This window comes from Semicossyphus pulcher, unplaced genomic scaffold, assembly GCF_022749685.1.
Source record: "Semicossyphus pulcher isolate SPU_LCO1_2020_fin unplaced genomic scaffold, fSemPul1.0.p SCAF_55, whole genome shotgun sequence".
NCBI lineage: Eukaryota > Metazoa > Chordata > Actinopteri > Labriformes > Labridae > Semicossyphus > Semicossyphus pulcher.
Window position 1 is genome coordinate 373564 of NW_027211732.1, and position 21037 is coordinate 394600.

The 21037-nt window shown below is 42.6% G+C and overlaps 1 protein-coding gene across 1 annotated transcript in view; it reads right to left on the reverse strand.

Annotated features, from left to right (window-relative positions):
- Window positions 1–21037, reverse strand: part of gabbr1b (gamma-aminobutyric acid (GABA) B receptor, 1b) — a 93774-nt gene that overhangs the window by 26536 nt on the left and 46201 nt on the right. Inside the window, exons 4-11 of the mRNA XM_069682238.1 lie at window positions 17137–17271; window positions 16033–16203; window positions 15179–15280; window positions 14196–14261; window positions 13073–13264; window positions 4279–4524; window positions 4133–4196; window positions 1880–1957 (exon numbers count right to left, since the gene is read on the reverse strand). Coding sequence (XP_069538339.1) covers window positions 1880–1957; window positions 4133–4196; window positions 4279–4524; window positions 13073–13264; window positions 14196–14261; window positions 15179–15280; window positions 16033–16203; window positions 17137–17271 — 1054 coding nt within the window. The remainder of the gene's footprint in view (window positions 1–1879; window positions 1958–4132; window positions 4197–4278; window positions 4525–13072; window positions 13265–14195; window positions 14262–15178; window positions 15281–16032; window positions 16204–17136; window positions 17272–21037) is intronic.

Below are 21037 nucleotides of genomic sequence, written 5' to 3' on the forward strand. Positions count from 1 at the left end.
TAACTCAGTCACTGAACGTAACCTCTGAGCAGTTTGTGTGCTGTTGGTAATCTGTCTGTGCGCTTTATTGGACTCACAGACCGTCCAACCAGTCTCTGCTCCAGCTCTGGGTGAGTTAAATTGGAGCATTATTGTATCGTGTATTTGCACTAAGCAGCAGGTATACTGCTCTCACCATACCTGGCTTTTCAGCCTGTTTGCGTGTTTATCATACATTTATTTATCCTCCGTCAGTGCATTGGAGTCAGGTGGCTGAAAGCCAAACATGAGGCTTCATTTACGCAGAGACCAATGAGTGACGTCCATTACTGAGAGTCTATGGTTTTGCCCTCTGAGCTCCTGGAGGCTCTCAGAATGATCATCACATCTGTGCAAATGTCAATATAAATGAATATGACAGTGAACTCATACAGACAGCCTGTACACATGAAGAAACAGACGTAATTACTCAAAGTATATTTTCAACAGTTGGTTCCATGAGTGCTGATATGGAGTATAACAGCACTGTGACTGTAACTAAAGGTTCCTCTCTGATCTGGTAACAAACACAGCAAAGCTAAAGCTAATGCTGCGAGGCACACACACACACACACACACACGCGCACGCACGCACACGCACACACACGCACGCACGCACGCACACGCACGCACACACACACACACGCACGCACACACGCATGCACACACACACACACGCGCGCGCACGCACACACACACGCGCACGCACGCACGCACATGCACGCACGCACACACACACGCGCACGCACGCACACGCACACACACACACACACACGCACGCACGCACACAGGCTACATGAGCTCTAACCTGCTCAGACTCAGCTGAGTCTCAGATGCAGTGTTGACAGTCTGCTGAGGGGTCAGTGAAACATAAAATATAAAGCCCTGACACAAAACGTGTTTGTCTGAACACAACTTCCTGTCTGATGCTAACTCGTCAAAGTCCCACAAAGCAACCAGAACAGACTTACAGAAACATACAGAGTCATGTTCATGATACAGCTAGCTGCAGCGCTAACATGTAATGTTTATATGTTGCTAGGAAACAGTCCCTGGTTCAATGACTCCTCTGCGCACAGTTATGGTTCTCAAAGAACAACAGTGTGACATCATCACCTAACCCCCCCACCTGTGTTTCACCTTGCTACACAGGGCCCCCCCCTCCTCCTCCTCCACCTTCACTCAGTCGATGTCGTAGAAAACAGGAAGTTCAATCAGCTGCTTGTGAGAGTAACAACAAACAGACAGGGTCACGTCAAGGTCTACACCTTCCCCCCCCCAACCCAACTCCCACCTGTCTCTGATCATCACCTGCTTTATTCAACCTCACACACCTGCAGCATCCTCCTGTTTTACAGCTGTTAGGTCTGCAGCTCCCTAACACACACACACACACACACACGCACGCACGCACGCACGCACGCACGCACACACACACACACACACACGCACACACACACACACACACGCACGCACACACACACACACACACACACACACACACACACGCTGTACTGATTTCATTGATCAAAGTCAGGGTCATGAGGACCAATCACATCCCTCCACCTGCAGCGTTTCCCTCTGTGATGTTTTTAATCAGTGAATGGATGAAAGTGTGTCTGTGTGAATCACTGAGAGGAGTTAGCTTAGCTGAGACATGCTAATAAACCTGACAGAGTGATGGATGGACGCTCAGCCTGAGAGAGGAGGAGGAGGAGGAGGAGGAGGAGGAGGAGGGTGTTGAAGAAGGTGAGGCTGAGACAGGAGAGGAGGAGGAGGAAGAGGAGGGTATGATGAAGGAGAAGAGGAGGAGCAGACAGAGGTAAAGACGAGTAAAATAAGGAAGATGAACGTCTCTCACCGATCCACTTGTCGTTCCCGTACCAGGACAGGTTTCCTTTGGTGCTGTCGTAGTATCCGATCTTCTTATAGCTCCCCCCTGTGACACACGGGGGGGGGGGAGAAGCAATGTCTCTCTTTATTCATGGTTATAAATCTGTATGCACATTTGCACTGTACTGTTTTTGCACTAACTCTGCTCATCATGTTTACATTTGCACTACCTGTATCTGTATGTTTGTCTCTTTCCACTGCTTCTGTTTTATGCTAAGCTAGGCTCATCCTGACTGCAGCTCTGTCTTTAACACACACAGTTGATATGCTTCATCTCGTCTCACAGTCAGAGAGAAGGTGATTGAAGTTCTTTTGTGTTCAGTCGGTCTTGTTCCCTCGTCTTGTTGAATAAAACAAAATGTTCCCGTGTGCAGAGACAGCGCTCTCGGTCCTGTCTGTCCTTAACAAATATTCAGCTTTGGTTTGTTTTTAATATAAATGTCGTTTTCTGACATTCATGTCTTTTTCTCTCCCGGGACGTTGTGACAGTGTGATGGCCTGCAGCTCGTCCTCTCGCTCCGAGCACACATTCACTTTATGAGACATTTCCTAATGAAGTGCAGGCTGCAGGCGTGCCTGCAGGCGGCTTTAATAAAGAAACTCCCCATGTGAGGAAGAGTCTTCAGCTGCAGCACATCCTGAGGTTTCTGTGATAACACTTTAATATGAGCGAGCAGCACAGAGGCTCAGCCCCCGGGCATCGAACCACGACACTCTGAATCCACTCTGCATCGTGATGGAGCCATTAAGAAGAATCCTGCAGCCACAGAGCAGGAAGACACGACTTCTACTGCAGGACCAGAGCGAGACCGTGAGGGACTCTGCATCTACCCGCACTGATGAGGGGCTGAGATAACCAGCATGGCCCTGAAGTTAAAACAGTTTGTATCAATGTTTCAGGTTCCTCCTCGTCTCTTTGGTGTCACGTAGAAACCCTGTGAAGCTGCTGCTTTTTAAACATCCAAACAGAAGAACTGAACCTTTAACAGAGGCTGATGCTAAGCTAAGCTAATCTTTATTAGCTTAAATGATGATCTTATAAATAGTTTAAATATCAAAGTATTTGTCTTCTGCTCACTCAGTGGATCATTTCTCCTGAAAACACCATGTTTGTAATAATGTTCATGAACTTGTCCTCTGTGGCAGACAGGGGGCGCTACACTCAGCCTCTGACAGGATGACATGTCATGTTTTTAGCTACAGGTTCGGTGTGTCAGCAGAGTTGACCTCTCCGGTGGGCGTGGTCAATAAATAATAAAGCATCTGTCTCTTTAAGCATCAGAGTCACTCCTGTAAGATGAGATGAAACTTCCTGTTTGTTGGTGCCGAGGTTTCAGACTGTTGGTCAGAGGCTGCTTCAGGCAATCATCTGTGTGACATGAAGCACATATTTTGGTGCACTAAGAATAAAAGACATGCTGCAGAATATCCTCACATAAAGCAGCTGGTGTATCTCACAGCTCTGTCCTTGGCCCTGTGTCTCTCTCCGCTCAGCTCAGAGCACAGAACCGCTCAGTGTCCAGCCAGCCTCTAACTTCAAACAGACTGCAGATCATCACTGACCACAAAGAGACTCTGCTTAACAAGCTGAATGTTTGATCAGAGAGCAGGCGTCAGATCAGAGACACACGGAGACTCACACCTCCACTGATAACACACAGCACCATCACAGCACTCAGACTCTGTGTGATAGTGCAGAGAACAAGCAGACAGCATGCAGTTACTCCAGCGTAAGGATCTGATGCACAACACAGACACTGTAACTGTACTACCTCAGACTCCAGATGAAAACAAGACACGACTAATAGAACGCTGAATCAGCTGATGAGGTCAGTCAAATGTACTACATCATGATGCAGGTTTGGAAAAAGTCTGAAGTCTGGGCAAGAACACGACTTTAAAATGACTGTTTTTTGAATGGAGTTTGGTCTGATCATTTCTGATGCAGCTTCAGGACGTCAGGAGAATCTTCAAGCTCAGAGGGTTTGAAGACAGAAACCCTCTCAGCCCTCACGTGATGAACGATCACTCTCACAGCTGACACTGATTCCTTTTCCTGGTTTCTTCTTATTCACATCACACGGTGAACATTTTCATCACTCAGCGTGAGCTCATCTGAGTCTTTAGCCTGTTAGAACTCTGCTGACAGTGTGAGCAGATATGAACATCTTTATATTGAAACTGTATCAGATGATAAATATATACGTGTTTGTGTTCGCACCTTGAAGCTGTTCGATCAGAGTCCAGGCCATCCGAGAGCCCTGAGCGTCGAACACAACGTGACCCTGAGAGAAGAGGTTTTTATGGTTAAACATCTCTCTCTGATGTTACCATGCAAAACTCCTCCTCCTGCTCCTCCTCACTCACCGACACTCCCTCGAAGGAGCTGGTGTTGAGCGCTCGGTAGATCTCGGCTGTGATTCCTCGGTTGTTGTAATTGAAGTCTTCCAGTCGGTGGCCCTTGGCCCTCAGGGGCCCCACAGTCTTGTTGAGGGCCAGAGCCAGAGCCCACACCGCGTCATAGGCCAGAGGGGCCTCCTGGAAACCCCCCGTCTCCTCAGGGTTCTTACCCCCCAGTTTAGACATCAGCTGGGCCAGAAACTCCTGAGAGGTCTGAGAGGAGGACAAGGAAGAGGAGGAGGAGAGGAGGGAGGGAGAAGAGGGGGAGAGGAGGAGGAGGAGGACGAGGAGGAGAGGAGGAGGCGGAGAGGAAGAAGGAGAAAAAGAGTGTTACTCTGAGAGCAGATTAAAACATGATCAGTTCTCTCTCTCATGATTATATTTAACCAATAACATGTTTATAACGTGTTCATAAACACGTTATAAACACGTTATAAACACGTTATAAGCACAGTGAGGTTTATTCAGATTATCTGAACCTTTCATCTGGATGTGAACGCTGCAGTGAGCGCTCTCTGATAATACATGATCATCTCTGTTGGTTCAGATCCAGGACAGGTACATGAGGTCAGAGCAGGTCAGAGCAGGTGAGGTCACCTTCAGCCTGCAGGTTTTTTACAGCTGCTGTGTCACACAAACAGAAATCACTTCAGTACAATGATTAAGCCTAAGATCCACTGTAGGATTCAGTTTGTGTTTTAAACAAACAGGACTGAAGAGTTTGAAGCTGTGCGATGCTCACACTGTGTGAAGAGTCTGCTGTTACAGAGAGGAGAGCAGGATGAATACAGTAAGATTACATGATGTCATCAGGCTGCAGCTGATTTTATATCTTTGTTTTATTCCATTTTCACACATTTTGATTTAATGTGAGATGACAAGGACTTCAGTTCAAGTAAAATAACTCTACAGTAACTGTAGTAACTGTAGACAGTGTGTAACCTCCCTCTCCTCGTCCATCTCAGTCTCATGGACGTCCTGTCCTCTGTCATCCTCACACAGACTGTCAGGTGTATCAGAGGGTTTCAGTGATGCTGTGTGATGATGCATGGTGGTGTCCATATGTGGGACTGTTAGATGTTGAGATAAACACTTTCTTCACTGTTTGTTGGATCATTTGTTCTTTCTGTTATAAAGAGGATAAAATAAGCTCTCAGTTATTTTCAGAGCTGTCTTCCTGTGGGACCTGCAGAGTGTGGAGCTGCTGGGACTCACTGACACTGCAGACTGTCTCTGTTGGACACACTGTGGTACACTATGAGAAGCTCTCCACTTCTACCGCTTAAAGAGCACACCATACACAGAGTGAGGGCTCCAGACTGTGTCCTACAGACTGTGTCCTACATGTTCACATCTGTGAGCAGAATTGATGATCATTAGCACCTGTTTGATATAATTGGTTGATCATACACCTGACTACAATCCTACAACATCCCTGACTGTGTGCAGGCGTACCTGTAAGAATTGATGCTGGTTTGAAAGCAAAGGGTAGTAACACCAGATATTGATTTGATTTAGATTTTTCTTTTGTTCGCTCACTTATCATTTTATTTTTCATTTTAATTGATAAAAATAAACAATTATTATTTATATTTTTGAAATCATTCTTAGTTTACAGCATTTTTTCACACCTGCCTACTATGATAACTTCTGCACAGTACTGAATGTACACACACACACACACACACACACACACACACACATAAATACATATATATATAGAGAGAGAGAGAGATATATATAATTATATATATAATTATGTCACAGATGATAGTTTTTCAGTATTTACAGTAAAACAGTGTGCACCGAGTCATGTCAGAATGAGGGATGATTACATGATTTTCCCTCGTCTGACATGACTCTATGCATTATTAAGATAAATGTGCAAATTAAAGGATCCATCAGGATGTCGGTCATTCATACCGCCCTGTGACCAAAAACAAAGACTGATCCACTAATGTTGGTATCATCAGTGCGACCACAGGAAACATTACACTGGAGCCTGTTGATCAGGTCTCCACATTAATAAACACCATCCATTCCAGCAGATACAGAGAGATGGTTTATGCTGAAGATGAACACAGTCAATCTCTTCATCTCTCATATCAATACGAGCTTTCTCCTGCATCTCAATGTGTCTGCTCACTCCAACAGAACCTACCTCTTTGATAACCTCTATGATAAGTTCTATGATAAGCTCTATGATAACCTCTATGATAACCTCTTTGATAAGCTCTTTGATAACCTCTATGATAAGTTCTATGATAAGCTCTTTGATAAGCTCTTTGATAAACTCTATGATAAGCTCTATGATAACCTCTATGATAGGCTCTTTGATAACCTCTATGATAAGCTCTATGATAACCTCTATGATAACCTCTATGATAACCTCTTTGATAACCTCTTTGATAAGCTCTTTGATAACCTCTATGATAAGTTCTATGATAAGCTCTTTGATAAGCTCTTTGATAAACTCTATGATAAGCTCTATGATAACCTCTATGATAGGCTCTTTGATAACCACTATGATAAGCTCTATGATAACCTCTATTATAACCTCTTTGATAAGCTCTTTGATAACCTCTATGATAAGTTCTATGATAAGCTCTATGATAAGCTCTATGATAACCTCTTTGATAACCTCTATGATAACCTCTATGATAAGTTCTATGATAACCTCTATGATAACCTCTATGATAAGCTCTATGATAAGCTCTATGATAAGCTCTATGATAAGCTCTTTGATAACCTCTATGATAAGCTCTATGATAACCTCTATGATAAGCTCTATGATAACCTCTTTGATAACCTCTTTGATAACCTCTATGATAAGCTCTATGATAACCTCTTTGATAAGCTCTTTGATAAGCTCTATGATAACCTCTATGATAAGCTCTATGATAAGCTCTTTGATAAGCTCTATGATAAGCTCTTTGATAAGCTCTTTGATAAACTCAATGATAAGCTCTATGATAACCTCTATGATAGGCTCTTTGATAAACTCTATGATAAGCTCTATGATAACCTCTATGATAAGCTCTTTGATAGGCTCTTTGATAACCTCTATGATAAGTTCTATGATAAGCTCTATGATAACCTCTATGATAAGCTCTATGATAACCTCTATGATAGGCTCTTTGATAAACTCAATGATAAGCTCTATGATAACCTCTATGATAACCTCTTTGATAGGCTCTTTGATAACCTCTATGATAAGTTCTATGATAAGCTCTATGATAACCTCTATGATAAGCTCTATGATAAGCTCTATGATAACCTCTATGATAAGCTCTATGATAACCTCTATGATAACCTCTATGATAAGCTCTATGATAACCTCTATGATAGGCTCTTTGATAACCTCTATGATAGGCTCTTTGATAACCTCTATGATAACCTCTTTGATAACCTCCATGATAACCTCTATGATAACCTCTATGATAAGCTCTTTGATAACCTCTATGATAACCTCTATGATAACCTCTATGATAAGCTCTATGATAACCTCTTTGATAAGCTCTATGATAACCTCTATGATAACCTCTATGATAAGTTCTATGATAACCTCAATGATAACCTCTATGATAAGCTCTATGATAAGCTCTATGATAACCTCTATGATAAGCTCTATGATAAGTTCTATGATAACCTCTATGATAAGCTCTATGATAACCTCTATGATAGGCTCTTTGATAACCTCTATGATAGGCTCTTTGATAACCTCTATGATAACCTCTATGATAAGCTCTTTGATAACCTCTATGATAACCTCTATGATAACCTCTATGATAAGCTCTATGATAACCTCTTTGATAAGCTCTATGATAACCTCTATGATAAGCTCTATGATAAGTTCTATGATAACCTCTATGATAACCTCTATGATAAGCTCTATGATAAGTTCTATGATAACCTCTTTGATAACCTCTATGATAACCTCTATGATAAGATCTATGATAAGCCCAATGATAAGTTCTATGATAACCTCTATGATAACCTCTTTGATAAGCTCTATGATAACCTCTTTGATAAGCTCTATGATAACCTCTATGATAAGCCCAATGATAACCTCCATGATAACCTCTATGATAAGCCCAATGATAACCTCTATGATAACCTCTTTGATAAGCTCTATGATAACCTCTATGATAAGCTCTATGATAAGTTCTATGATAACCTCAATGATAACCTCTATGATAAGCTCTATGATAAGCTCTATGATAACCTCTATGATAAGCTCTATGATAAGTTCTATGATAACCTCAATGATAACCTCTATGATAAGCTCTATGATAAGCTCTATGATAACCTCTATGATAAGCTCTATGATAAGTTCTATGATAACCTCTATGATAACCTCTATGATAAGCTCTATGATAACCTCTATGATAGGCTCTTTGATAACCTCTATGATAGGCTCTTTGATAACCTCTATGATAACCTCTATGATAAGCTCTTTGATAACCTCTATGATAACCTCTATGATAACCTCTATGATAAGCTCTATGATAACCTCTTTGATAAGCTCTATGATAACCTCTATGATAAGCTCTATGATAAGTTCTATGATAACCTCTATGATAACCTCTATGATAAGCTCTATGATAAGTTCTATGATAACCTCTTTGATAACCTCTATGATAACCTCTATGATAAGATCTATGATAAGCCCAATGATAAGTTCTATGATAACCTCTATGATAACCTCTTTGATAAGCTCTATGATAACCTCTATGATAAGCCCAATGATAACCTCCATGATAACCTCTATGATAAGCCCAATGATAACCTCTATGATAACCTCTATGATAAGCCCAATGATAACCTCTATGATAACCTCTATGATAACCTCTTTGATAAGCTCTATGATAACCTCTATGATAAGCCCAATGATAACCTCCATGATAACCTCTATGATAAGCCCAATGATAACCTCTATGATAACCTCTATGATAAGCCCAATGTTTACCTCTATGATAACCTCTATGATAACCTCTTTGATAAGCTCTATGATAACCTCTATGATAACCTCTATGATAAGCTCTATGATAAGTTCTATGATAACCTCTTTGATAACCTCTATGATAACCTCTATGATAAGATCTATGATAAGCCCAATGATAAGTTCTATGATAACCTCTATGATAACCTCTTTGATAAGCTCTATGATAACCTCTTTGATAAGCTCTATGATAACCTCTATGATAAGCCCAATGATAACCTCCATGATAACCTCTATGATAAGCCCAATGATAACCTCTATGATAACCTCTTTGATAAGCTCTATGATAACCTCTATGATAAGCTCTATGATAAGTTCTATGATAACCTCAATGATAACCTCTATGATAAGCTCTATGATAAGCTCTATGATAACCTCTATGATAAGCTCTATGATAAGTTCTATGATAACCTCAATGATAACCTCTATGATAAGCTCTATGATAAGCTCTATGATAACCTCTATGATAAGCTCTATGATAAGTTCTATGATAACCTCTATGATAACCTCTATGATAAGCTCTATGATAACCTCTATGATAGGCTCTTTGATAACCTCTATGATAGGCTCTTTGATAACCTCTATGATAACCTCTATGATAAGCTCTTTGATAACCTCTATGATAACCTCTATGATAACCTCTATGATAAGCTCTATGATAACCTCTTTGATAAGCTCTATGATAACCTCTATGATAAGCTCTATGATAAGTTCTATGATAACCTCTATGATAACCTCTATGATAAGCTCTATGATAAGTTCTATGATAACCTCTTTGATAACCTCTATGATAACCTCTATGATAAGATCTATGATAAGCCCAATGATAAGTTCTATGATAACCTCTATGATAACCTCTTTGATAAGCTCTATGATAACCTCTATGATAAGCCCAATGATAACCTCCATGATAACCTCTATGATAAGCCCAATGATAACCTCTATGATAACCTCTATGATAAGCCCAATGATAACCTCTATGATAACCTCTATGATAACCTCTTTGATAAGCTCTATGATAACCTCTATGATAAGCCCAATGATAACCTCCATGATAACCTCTATGATAAGCCCAATGATAACCTCTATGATAACCTCTATGATAAGCCCAATGTTTACCTCTATGATAACCTCTATGATAACCTCTTTGATAAGCTCTATGATAACCTCTATGATAACCTCTATGATAAGCTCTATGATAAGTTCTATGATAACCTCTTTGATAACCTCTATGATAACCTCTATGATAAGATCTATGATAAGCCCAATGATAAGTTCTATGATAACCTCTATGATAACCTCTTTGATAAGCTCTATGATAACCTCTTTGATAAGCTCTATGATAACCTCTATGATAAGCCCAATGATAACCTCCATGATAACCTCTATGATAAGCCCAATGATAACCTCTATGATAACCTCTTTGATAAGCTCTATGATAACCTCTATGATAAGCTCTATGATAAGTTCTATGATAACCTCAATGATAACCTCTATGATAAGCTCTATGATAAGCTCTATGATAACCTCTATGATAAGCTCTATGATAAGTTCTATGATAACCTCAATGATAACCTCTATGATAAGCTCTATGATAAGCTCTATGATAACCTCTTTGATAAGCTCTATGATAAGTTCTATGATAACCTCTATGATAACCTCTATGATAAGCTCTATGATAACCTCTATGATAAGCTCTATGATAACCTCTTTGATAAGCTCTATGATAACCTCTTTGATAAGCTCTATGATAAGTTCTATGATAACCTCTATGATAACCTCTATGATAAGCTCTATGATAAGTTCTATGATAACCTCTTTGATAACCTCTATGATAACCTCTATGATAAGATCTATGATAAGCCCAATGATAAGTTCTATGATAACCTCTATGATAACCTCTTTGATAAGCTCTATGATAACCTCTTTGATAAGCTCTATGATAACCTCTATGATAAGCCCAATGATAACCTCCATGATAACCTCTATGATAAGCCCAATGATAACCTCTATGATAACCTCTATGATAAGCCCAATGATAACCTCTATGATAACCTCTATGATAACCTCTTTGATAAGCTCTATGATAACCTCTATGATAAGCCCAATGATAACCTCCATGATAACCTCTATGATAAGCCCAATGATAACCTCTATGATAACCTCTATGATAAGCCCAATGTTTACCTCTATGATAACCTCTATGATAACCTCTTTGATAAGCTCTATGATAACCTCTATGATAACCTCTATGATAAGCCCAATGATAACCTCTATGATAACCTCTATGATAACCTCTTTGATAAGCTCTATGATAACCTCTATGATAAGCCCAATGATAACCTCTATGATAACCTCTATGATAACCTCTTTGATAAGCTCTATGATAACCTCTATGATAAGCTCTTTGATAACCTCTATGATAACCTCTTTGATAAGCTCTATGATAACCTCTATGATAAGCTCTATGATAAGCTCTATGATAACCGCTATGATAACCTCTTTGATAAGCTCTATGATAACCTCTATGATAAGCTCTTTGATAAGCTCTATGATAACCTCTTTGATAAGCTCTTTGATAAGCTCTTTGATAAACTCTATGATAAGCTCTTTGATAAGCTCTATGATAACCTCTTTGATAAGCTCTTTGATAACCTCTATGATAAGCTCTATGATAACCTCTATGATAAGCCCAATGATAACCTCTATGATAAGCTCTATGATAAGCTCTTTGATAAACTCTATGACAAACTCTATGATAACCTCTATGATAAGCTCTATGATAAGCTCTATGATAAGCTCTTTGATAAACTCTATGATAAGCTCTATGATAAGCTCTATGATAACCTCTATGAGAAGATCTATGATAAACTTTATGATAATCTCTATGATCAGTTCTATGATAAACTCTATGATAAGCTCTATGATTACCTCTATGATAACCTCTATGATCAGTTCTATGATAAACTCTATGATAAGCTCTATGATAAGCTCTATGATAACCTCTATGATAAGCCCAATGATAAGCTCTATGATAAGCTCTATGATAAGCTCTTTGATAAACTCTATGATAAACTCTTTGATAAGAGCTATGATAACCTCTATGATAAGCTCTTTGATAAGCTCTATGATAAGCTCTATGATAAGCTAAATAATAACCTGTATTATAAGCTAAATTATGAGCTCTATGATAAGCTAAATAATAACCTGTATGATAAGCTAAATAATAAGCTCTATGATAAGCTAAATAATAACCTGTATGATAAGCTAAATAATGAGCTCTATGATAAGCTAAATAATAACCTGTATGATAACCTCAAGCTACAAAACAATCACTCAGACATTCAGTTCCGTGAAAGCATGAGTACATTCTCAATGTGTGATCATCACATGATTTTCTGTGTGAATTATTTTTATCCCTAACAGCCCTCTAACAGCAGTCACAGTGAGACAGTGAGTTCCTCTGAATGTTAAACCTGCATGGATGCTAACCAGGTGTACCAGGTGTTCCTCAGAATAAACTCGTTCATTAGAGAATCATCCTGTTTATTACCATGAAGAGCCTGACTCCTTACAGATAATGAACACAGTGTGCTTTTTAAGAATGATGCAGATATTCTGCAGCTTTAGTCAAATATAAACATGCATTCAGCATAATTTCCCAGCAGCCTTTGCAGCTGCAGGTGACTCTGTGGAGCCCTGATAACACAGGTTAGAATAACTATATCATAATAAGACCCATTATCCTGTGTGACTCACCAGGTTGGAGGCTCCTCGCACCGTCTCTGGGTTGAGCATGACGATCTCGGTGGTCACATGACCCTCCACAGCCTCCGTCATCTGATCCACCGTGCAGTTTATGGATGGGTCTTTGATCTTAAACCAGTTATCAGAGTACCAGCCGATCAGGAACCACACAAACTTCTTCCCAAACAGCTTCTCCTTATACACCTGCAGCGATACGACAGAGATGTATAATACGACACCTGGTAGACTTTTATTTTGAAGGTCATTTGGGTTTGAAACTAAAACTGAATACTGCAGCATTGACAAGGCCTTACTGGACACCGTACTTTGGACGCAGCACAGATTTATCAAGTATTTTGGACACATATGAATATTAGCATGTCGGTGTGTTCAAGTGGAGACTGTTATCAAGTTCAGGACAGATTGGACACAGTGTTTGAGTAACTTTGGCGAGCTGCACGGCCTTTAACCACTTTGAATTATCAGGTGTTTATATTAAACTGACTGAGCTTCGGTTGGATCAGAGAAACAGTTCTTTTTGGTAACAGCTCCGAGTCTGTCCGTCTTCACGTGATTCATGTGGCGACCAGTTTGTACATGGAAGTGAAACTTACTGCTGAGGTTCTTGAGGAGTTTTTCTAGGGGGAGCTATGGAGACATTTTTCCACACTGACGTGCAAGACATAAATGATTAAATTATTCACAGTGTCTGACGCGAGTGCAAAGGTCAGTGATTCTTTAAGCGTCTTTGTTCTCTCATTAATGTGATTTATTCAGACAGAGAAGAAGAATTATTCCCTGCTCAGCGTCCTCACACTACTCTCTGTACTCGGCCCTTATTAACCTGAACAACATAATAACTGTACAGAGAACAGTGTCATGAACTACTCATAAAAACACCTGATACGGAGGTAACCACAGGTTACATCTCTGATCACAGCTCTTGTCAGTGATGATGTCACAGCAGAACCAACAAACTCATAAATAAAAGAGTTGATGAAGCTCCGGTTTTATTGTGGTTGGACTCAGAGCTTCAGCACAGAAAGCCATGATAGTAAAAGATGTGTGCGTTCAGTCTCTGCGTTTAGTGTGTGAGATGTTTGATCGTTGGTCACAGATGAGTCGGACTCGTTACCTCACAGAAAACCTTGCGGGCCTCCGTCTCGTAGAACAGACCCACAATGATTCTGGCATCCTGGCGCTGAGAGAACAGAACATGGAGTCAGTCAGTGAGAGGATGAAAAGCTCCAGTTAAAGACCCCCCATGAGGATGTGACCCCCCTCCCAGCTTCAGCACTGCTGACTTCCTGTCCTCAGGGTACATTCAGGCTGTTACCATGGTTTCCTCTGCATCAGCCCATTAATCCTGCTCAGCAGAATGAGGCCGTCGAGCTGACAGGTCACCGTGAAGCAGGAGGAGGAACAACAGACTGATACAGGAGAACACTCTGGAGCGTTCACTGAAACCTGTATACACTTACTCTGTGAAACAAAGTCACACACGTCTACCATTAAACTGGAACAGGAGCAGGATTTACTGACTCGTCCTGAACCTCGTCCTGCTCCCACTACAACGTCTCTGACGCTACAATCAGAGCACAGAGATGTGTGATGGAGCAGTACGCTGCTAGGCTAGTTAGCAAGCTCCAGTTCATTTGGCTACTCATTCAACACAACACATTTTGGATGAATTGATTTAGCTTTTGTGCTTAACATGAACTAACGTCCAGTTTGTTTAAAACTGTATATAACGTTTCACATCAGCAGCAGACATCTTGGTTTTTTATGAATATACGCCAACAGTGCTTAAACCCTCCCCTCATGAGATGAATGGTTGTGATTGGCCCGACCTGAATCAGGTCAGATGTATATCAGTCTGAACAGGAGCTGTTCTTAAGTCATGGTCTGTAACCTTTGACCTGCAGGTCATGCTCCATTTCAGAGTCAAGTACCTAGCTTAGCATAAACACTGAGAGCAGAGGGAGCTAGTCAGAAAACAGCTCAAACATACACCTACTCACACCCCTAAAGCTGGCTCATGAACGTGCTGAATCACATGAGGTCCGATCTGTTCACACAAAGAGCATTCAGCTGACATAGATCCAGGGTTTAAGGCACCTTAAGGTTTTTGACAGCCACAGCGGGGTCGGTCAGGAAGCTCTGACGAACGCTGATCTCAATCCCAGCCTCCTTCACCCTCTCCTCCAGATCATCCAGAGTCTGCACACACACAGAGAGAGAGAGAGACACAGGTAATAATAACCCCACATGATCAGGTACAGAAGAAGACAGGACGAGCGTGGGAGGGAGCTGGTGAAATAATCTGGGACCAGAGGTTTAGAAAGAAGAACACCTGAATCACTGTTCTTATAACCACTTTGAAAGAATCAGGTTCATCCTGAGGGACTCAATACGTTTTTCCTGTTAGCTAGCAACACATTCATCCTTTCACTCACACTCCACTTGTTTGTGTAACTTCCTCCAGCTGAACACAGTGGAGTCCTTAAAGCTGGAGGTTAAACTCATCCAGGGGTCTTTGCCTACCTGCTCTGATCCACACCTTCACCTTGTTCTGACTCATTCCAACATCTCTCTCCTCCATCTTCACACCGTGCTAACTCCTCTGTGTCTGTGTGAGTTATTTATAAGTCAAGATGTTCCTCCGTTCAGAGAGAGACAGACAGAGCTGCGTCTTATTTCCATCACTATTGATTTATCCTTCTTGGACATGCTAACGATAAACACGCTGTGTAAGCTAGCTGTGGCGCTTAGCTGTTGGATGGGCTACAGAAGAGACTCCACATGATCTGTGAATGCACACTGCTTCAACATGCAGAGACAGGTCTAGTTATACTTGTTCAGCTAAGACCAGACAACCACTTCTCAGGGCGCTGAAACGTCATCACTGAGCTGCAACAATAACATCTATAAAAGAACCTGCAAATCTTTGTCAGTCTAAGAGCACGACTCACCGATGTGAAGACTTCTGTGGTCTGCTGGATGGTGGCGATCTTGCTCCATTTCCACTTCTGGAACAGCTGCACTCGTGTGGGGTTGTGCAGCGTGGCGGACGGGTGAGTCCGGAAGAAGGTGGGAAAACGCTGACGGTTAGAGAGCGCGGGAGAGCTGGAGCCGTACGACAGCTGAGAGACACAATCATAGAGGTCAGAGGTCATGATCTTTAGCGCTGTGTGAGGACAGTAAAATCAAACACACAGAGGTCAGAGGTCACGTTAGAAAAGAGGAACAGATCTCATTTTCAACGAGCTGAATGTAAAAATGAGCTTTGATTGTTTAAGGAATATAAATCACATGTAACAGATCCACTGCTGCTTAAAGCAGCGCAGACGTCTTCTTCCCGCTCTGTCTCATCCAAACATCACGTGATGTTCTGTCCTCCTGACAGCCCGCTCACTTCTCGGTGTTAGCGTCTGTTCATTAGGTCTTTGTTCAGATGAACGTTTCGGTAATACTTTAAAAAAGTCTCTTTGTCTTCACTTCAATGTTTTCTCAGGCGGCATCAGACTTCCCAAAGGATGCTGGCAGGACATGTTACAGGCTGCCGGTCTCTGTGGGCTGTAGCTTCATCTCTGTAGGCCTACCTCTGGTGATATCTCCATCTCTACTTCCTGTTTCCTGTCCACCTGTGGTTCTCTACATGGAGCTCTCACTGTCGCGTCACTCTCATCTCAACACATCCAGCAGCTTGTTCACTGTCCCTACTCTTCAGTATCTGACTCTGTGGGCTCTTCTCTGGTGTCACTTCTGCACTACAAGTAGTTTGTATTCTTGTTGCTCCTCCAGAACTCATACGAAGTTAAATGTTTCTCAGAGAGGTTTATTTTGAAAGTCCAGCCAACATAGTTTTTTTATTTTCACTAACTTAGCTGCTTTTTAAAAGTGTAACCAGATAGTAGTTATTGATTACTCCTAATCAACTTTTTTCGACGTTTCAATTTGAAAGTCTGACCACATATTTGTCGCCGCTAACTTGGTCCCTAGTTCTTCGTATTAAAGCGCTCGGCCTGACTTCTTTGCTGTTTAAGACGCACAAACAGGACGTGGAGTTTTCTCACCACGATGAGGTTCCACATGCGAGCTGCCTCGGCCACCAGCGTGGAAACGGAGCTGCAGCCCGGCATCAGCACCACCTTGATGGGCTCCGTGTACAGGAGGTCGTACAGCAGCTTGGTGGCCTCGCCCGGGTCACACTGAGGACAGAGAAGAACACGCAGGGTGAGGACAGCATCCTTACACAGGTGATGCAGGTCATCATGTGATGACATACTGTACATTACAAGGAATGCACAGGTGTGTGGAATATGCAGGTGGCAACTAGAGGTCAAAGGTGAATGCTTAAAGTTAGCTTGACAGTCGCACAAGCAGAGCAGAGACAAACACACAGCTGTGTAAGTTCCTCTCTCCCCTCCAACCTGTGTTTGTCACCGAGACCCCCTCTCCCTCTGAGCACACACGCTACATGTAAGCACACAGAGCGGAGGTGGAGCCAGCAGATGGAAGGGGGAGGCGGGGGAAGGGGGGCCGTTAGGTGAGGCACGTCCCAAGGTCACCTGTGTGTCTGGTCTGAGAGGCACAAACACATTTATCAGAGTGAAGCAGAGAAAACATTTACCCAGCAGTCAGCCTGCATCAGCCTGATCCCCACGCTGCTGCTGCTGCTTTCATTACAGGCGCCGGCAGACACCAATCAATACACTGTTTACATGATAATCAGGGGGGAGGGGGGGCACAGACTGAAGGTGACCGTGTCCTCATGTGTTCAACACTCGTCATCATGTGTTAGAGCTGCACACAGAGCAGAACAGTGACAGCGATCCTGTGACTGATGGGACAGAGGAGGCTCACTCACATGTTACATCATGATTCACATGTATGTTCATTCCAACATGACACAGAGGCGTGTGTAACGCGCTCAGCCTCATGCTGACATTAAACTCAGACATGTTTCCTTGAAGGTTACACGCTGCATGTTTAGGAACACACCAGTCTCTCAGAGAATCGCACATACATGGGGATTATGTTGATGTGCGTAGATGTTGTCCATCAGTGTTTCATGCTGGCTGGCCCTAGCTTTTATACTTCCCATGATCCTTTGCTGCATTAGCTACGTACAGGAAGCATGTAGCATGTAGCTCTCTCCAGCTTCTGTCACAGTCACTGAGTTTAAAATCAGAGCGGCGTTTTACTCGACCGAACGTTTGCAGGTGTCTGTCAGGCCGGTCATTCATGTCTCCTCTCGCCCCCACAGTAACACCAACTACTGCAGCAACCTGGCAGAGGAAAGCCAGGCCCACAGCTGTGAGATATACGTACCGCTGTTACTCAGTAATTACATTCTGGGAACCTTTAACATTTTTACTGAAATATAGGGTCATCTGATGAAACCAGGGCGCTGGCTGAATGGCGTGCTGCGAACGAGCACCTGTTCACAGGAAGGAGGAGTTCCTCCAACAACAGATGGGAGAGAGTTTCTGTGTCTGTCTGCTGTTATTGGACATTTGCTGGGTTTTGCTTGTGTCAATAAGAAGCCAAGTAGCTATTGTAAGCTCTGCTATGGTGAATGCTGAATAGACATGACATATACATCCATGATGTATACATACATAGTATAGTTGTAAGCATTGCAGAGTACTAGTGACAGGCTGAATACATAGAAGAGGTGACATGTATGCTGTTTATGGTACGAAAAGGAGTATGTCTAGTCAGTTTGTATTTGTATAGCCTCCAAGCTGCATTATTATTATGCAAATTGTATTGTATATTATTTTACAAGGAAAAATGGAACAACCTGAAGGAGAAATACGGCGTAAGTCACCAGCGTGACTGAATCTCAGCAAAGGCAGGTTGTACAAGTTAATATGAAAGTATCAGACAAGTGGGTGAGCTTAATTATACAGGTGCAATGGGCAACAACGAAACTGATCAAACATTAAGTGGGCTCAAAGTGAACTTCAAAGCTGCAGTCAAATTCTGCTGTTTCACAATATTTGTAGCGTCACCTTTTCTGCTTCCTTAATGAATCTTGAAACTACTGTTGTAGCTACACATGGACTGATGTTCACACGTACATCCACACACATTACACCAAACGTAAGAGCCATTCAAACATATGTGCAACAATACATTTCACCTTATTAGTCAATATTATTTGTGTTGTCACCTCCCCGTCCTCTGCCCCTCCTGAAGAGAGAGGACACCTCAGGAGGAGAGGGAGGAGGAGAGAGAGGGGGCCAGGGAGAGAGGGACGAGGAGAGAGAGGAGGCCGGGGAGAGAGGGACGAGGAGAGAGAGGAGGCCAGGGAGAGAGGGACGAGGAGAGAGGGACGAGGAGAGAGAGGAGGCCAGGGAGAGAGGGACGAGGAGAGAGAGGAGGCCGGGGAGAGAGGGACGAGGAGAGAGAGGGGGCCAGGGAGAGAGGGACGAGGAGAGAGAGGAGGCCGGGGAGAGAGGGACGAGGAGAGAGAGGGACGAGGAGAGAGAGGAGGCCGGGGAGAGAGGGACGAGGAGAGAGAGGGACGAGGAGAGAGAGGAGGCCAGGGAGAGAGGGACGAGGAGAGAGGGACGAGGAGAGAGAGGAGGCCAGGGAGAGAGGGACGAGGAGAGAGAGGAGGCCGGGGAGAGAGGGACGAGGAGAGAGAGGAGGCCAGGGAGAGAGGGACGAGGAGAGAGAGGAGAGAGAGGAGGCCAGGGAGAGAGGGACGAGGAGAGAGAGGAGGCCAGGGAGAGAGGGACGAGGAGAGAGAGGAGAGAGAGGAGGCCAGGGAGAGAGGGACAAGGAGAGAGGGACGAGGAGAGAGAGGAGGCCAGGGAGAGAGGGACGAGGAGAGAGAGGAGGCCAGGGAGAGAGGGACGAGGAGAGAGAGGAGAGAGAGGAGGCCAGGGAGAGAGGGACGAGGAGAGAGAGGAGGCCAGGGAGAGAGGGACGAGGAGAGAGAGGAGAGAGAGGAGGCCAGGGAGAGAGGGACGAGGAGAGAGGGACGAGGAGAGAGAGGAGGCCAGGGAGAGACAGGCTGCGGACAGGGCAGAGAGATACTCGTCCCTGTTTGAGAAGCTTGTAGATAACTTGTAAATAAGTTATGTTATGTAAATAATCACATCAAATCAGGTTCGTAATTGTTTTGTTAATATTGCATGTTATAGGTTATTCTGGAGTGTTATATAAATAATATAATATAATAAATATTTGTGAAACTGAGTTTTATGCTGGATAAACTGTAAGACAGGTTATTATTGTGGTCACAACAATCTGCTGCATTGTTAGAACATTTATTTTACTTTACTTTTTCTGTCATTGTGTTAAAGAACAGTTAATAACATTATACACGTCTGTCCCTGCTCCCTCCGCATGTGTCATCCCGCCCTAACTAGACTCACCTGTGTCTCATCCCCCCTTGATTACCTGTGTATATACCCAGTGTGCCTTCCCTCTTTGCCAGCTCATTGTGTTCCTTCGTGTCGCTTCGTTCCAACTGTTTTTCTAGTGACTGATTTTTGACTTTGCCTTGTTACCTGCCCCTTCGGATTATTGTTGTGATTACCTGTGTACCACACCTGGACTGGACATCAATCTCTGCCTTCTGAATTCACTCTGCCTCGTGTGAGTCGTGCATTTTTTGAGTCCATCATCTGTAGTGACACGACCAGGGGCTGTTTCACAAAAGCAGAATTCAGAAATCCAGGATAAGGGAAAAGGCGAGGATTGACCGAGCCTTGGTGCATCCTGGTTTAATCTGTTTCACGTAGGCCAAGCCAGGCTGAACAGGTGCAGCCAGGTCAGACTTTATAAGCCCAAACAGTAACAATGACTATCACAAGACTTATTATAAAGATTATAATGTCACAGTGTTCAAATAAGTAGTGTACTAAACTTATGGCAGTATTTTAATGCAGGATAATAAAAATAAGGCAAAAGGCTACATTAGACATGGAATAGCCTCGCTGTAAAAAACACAGTGAC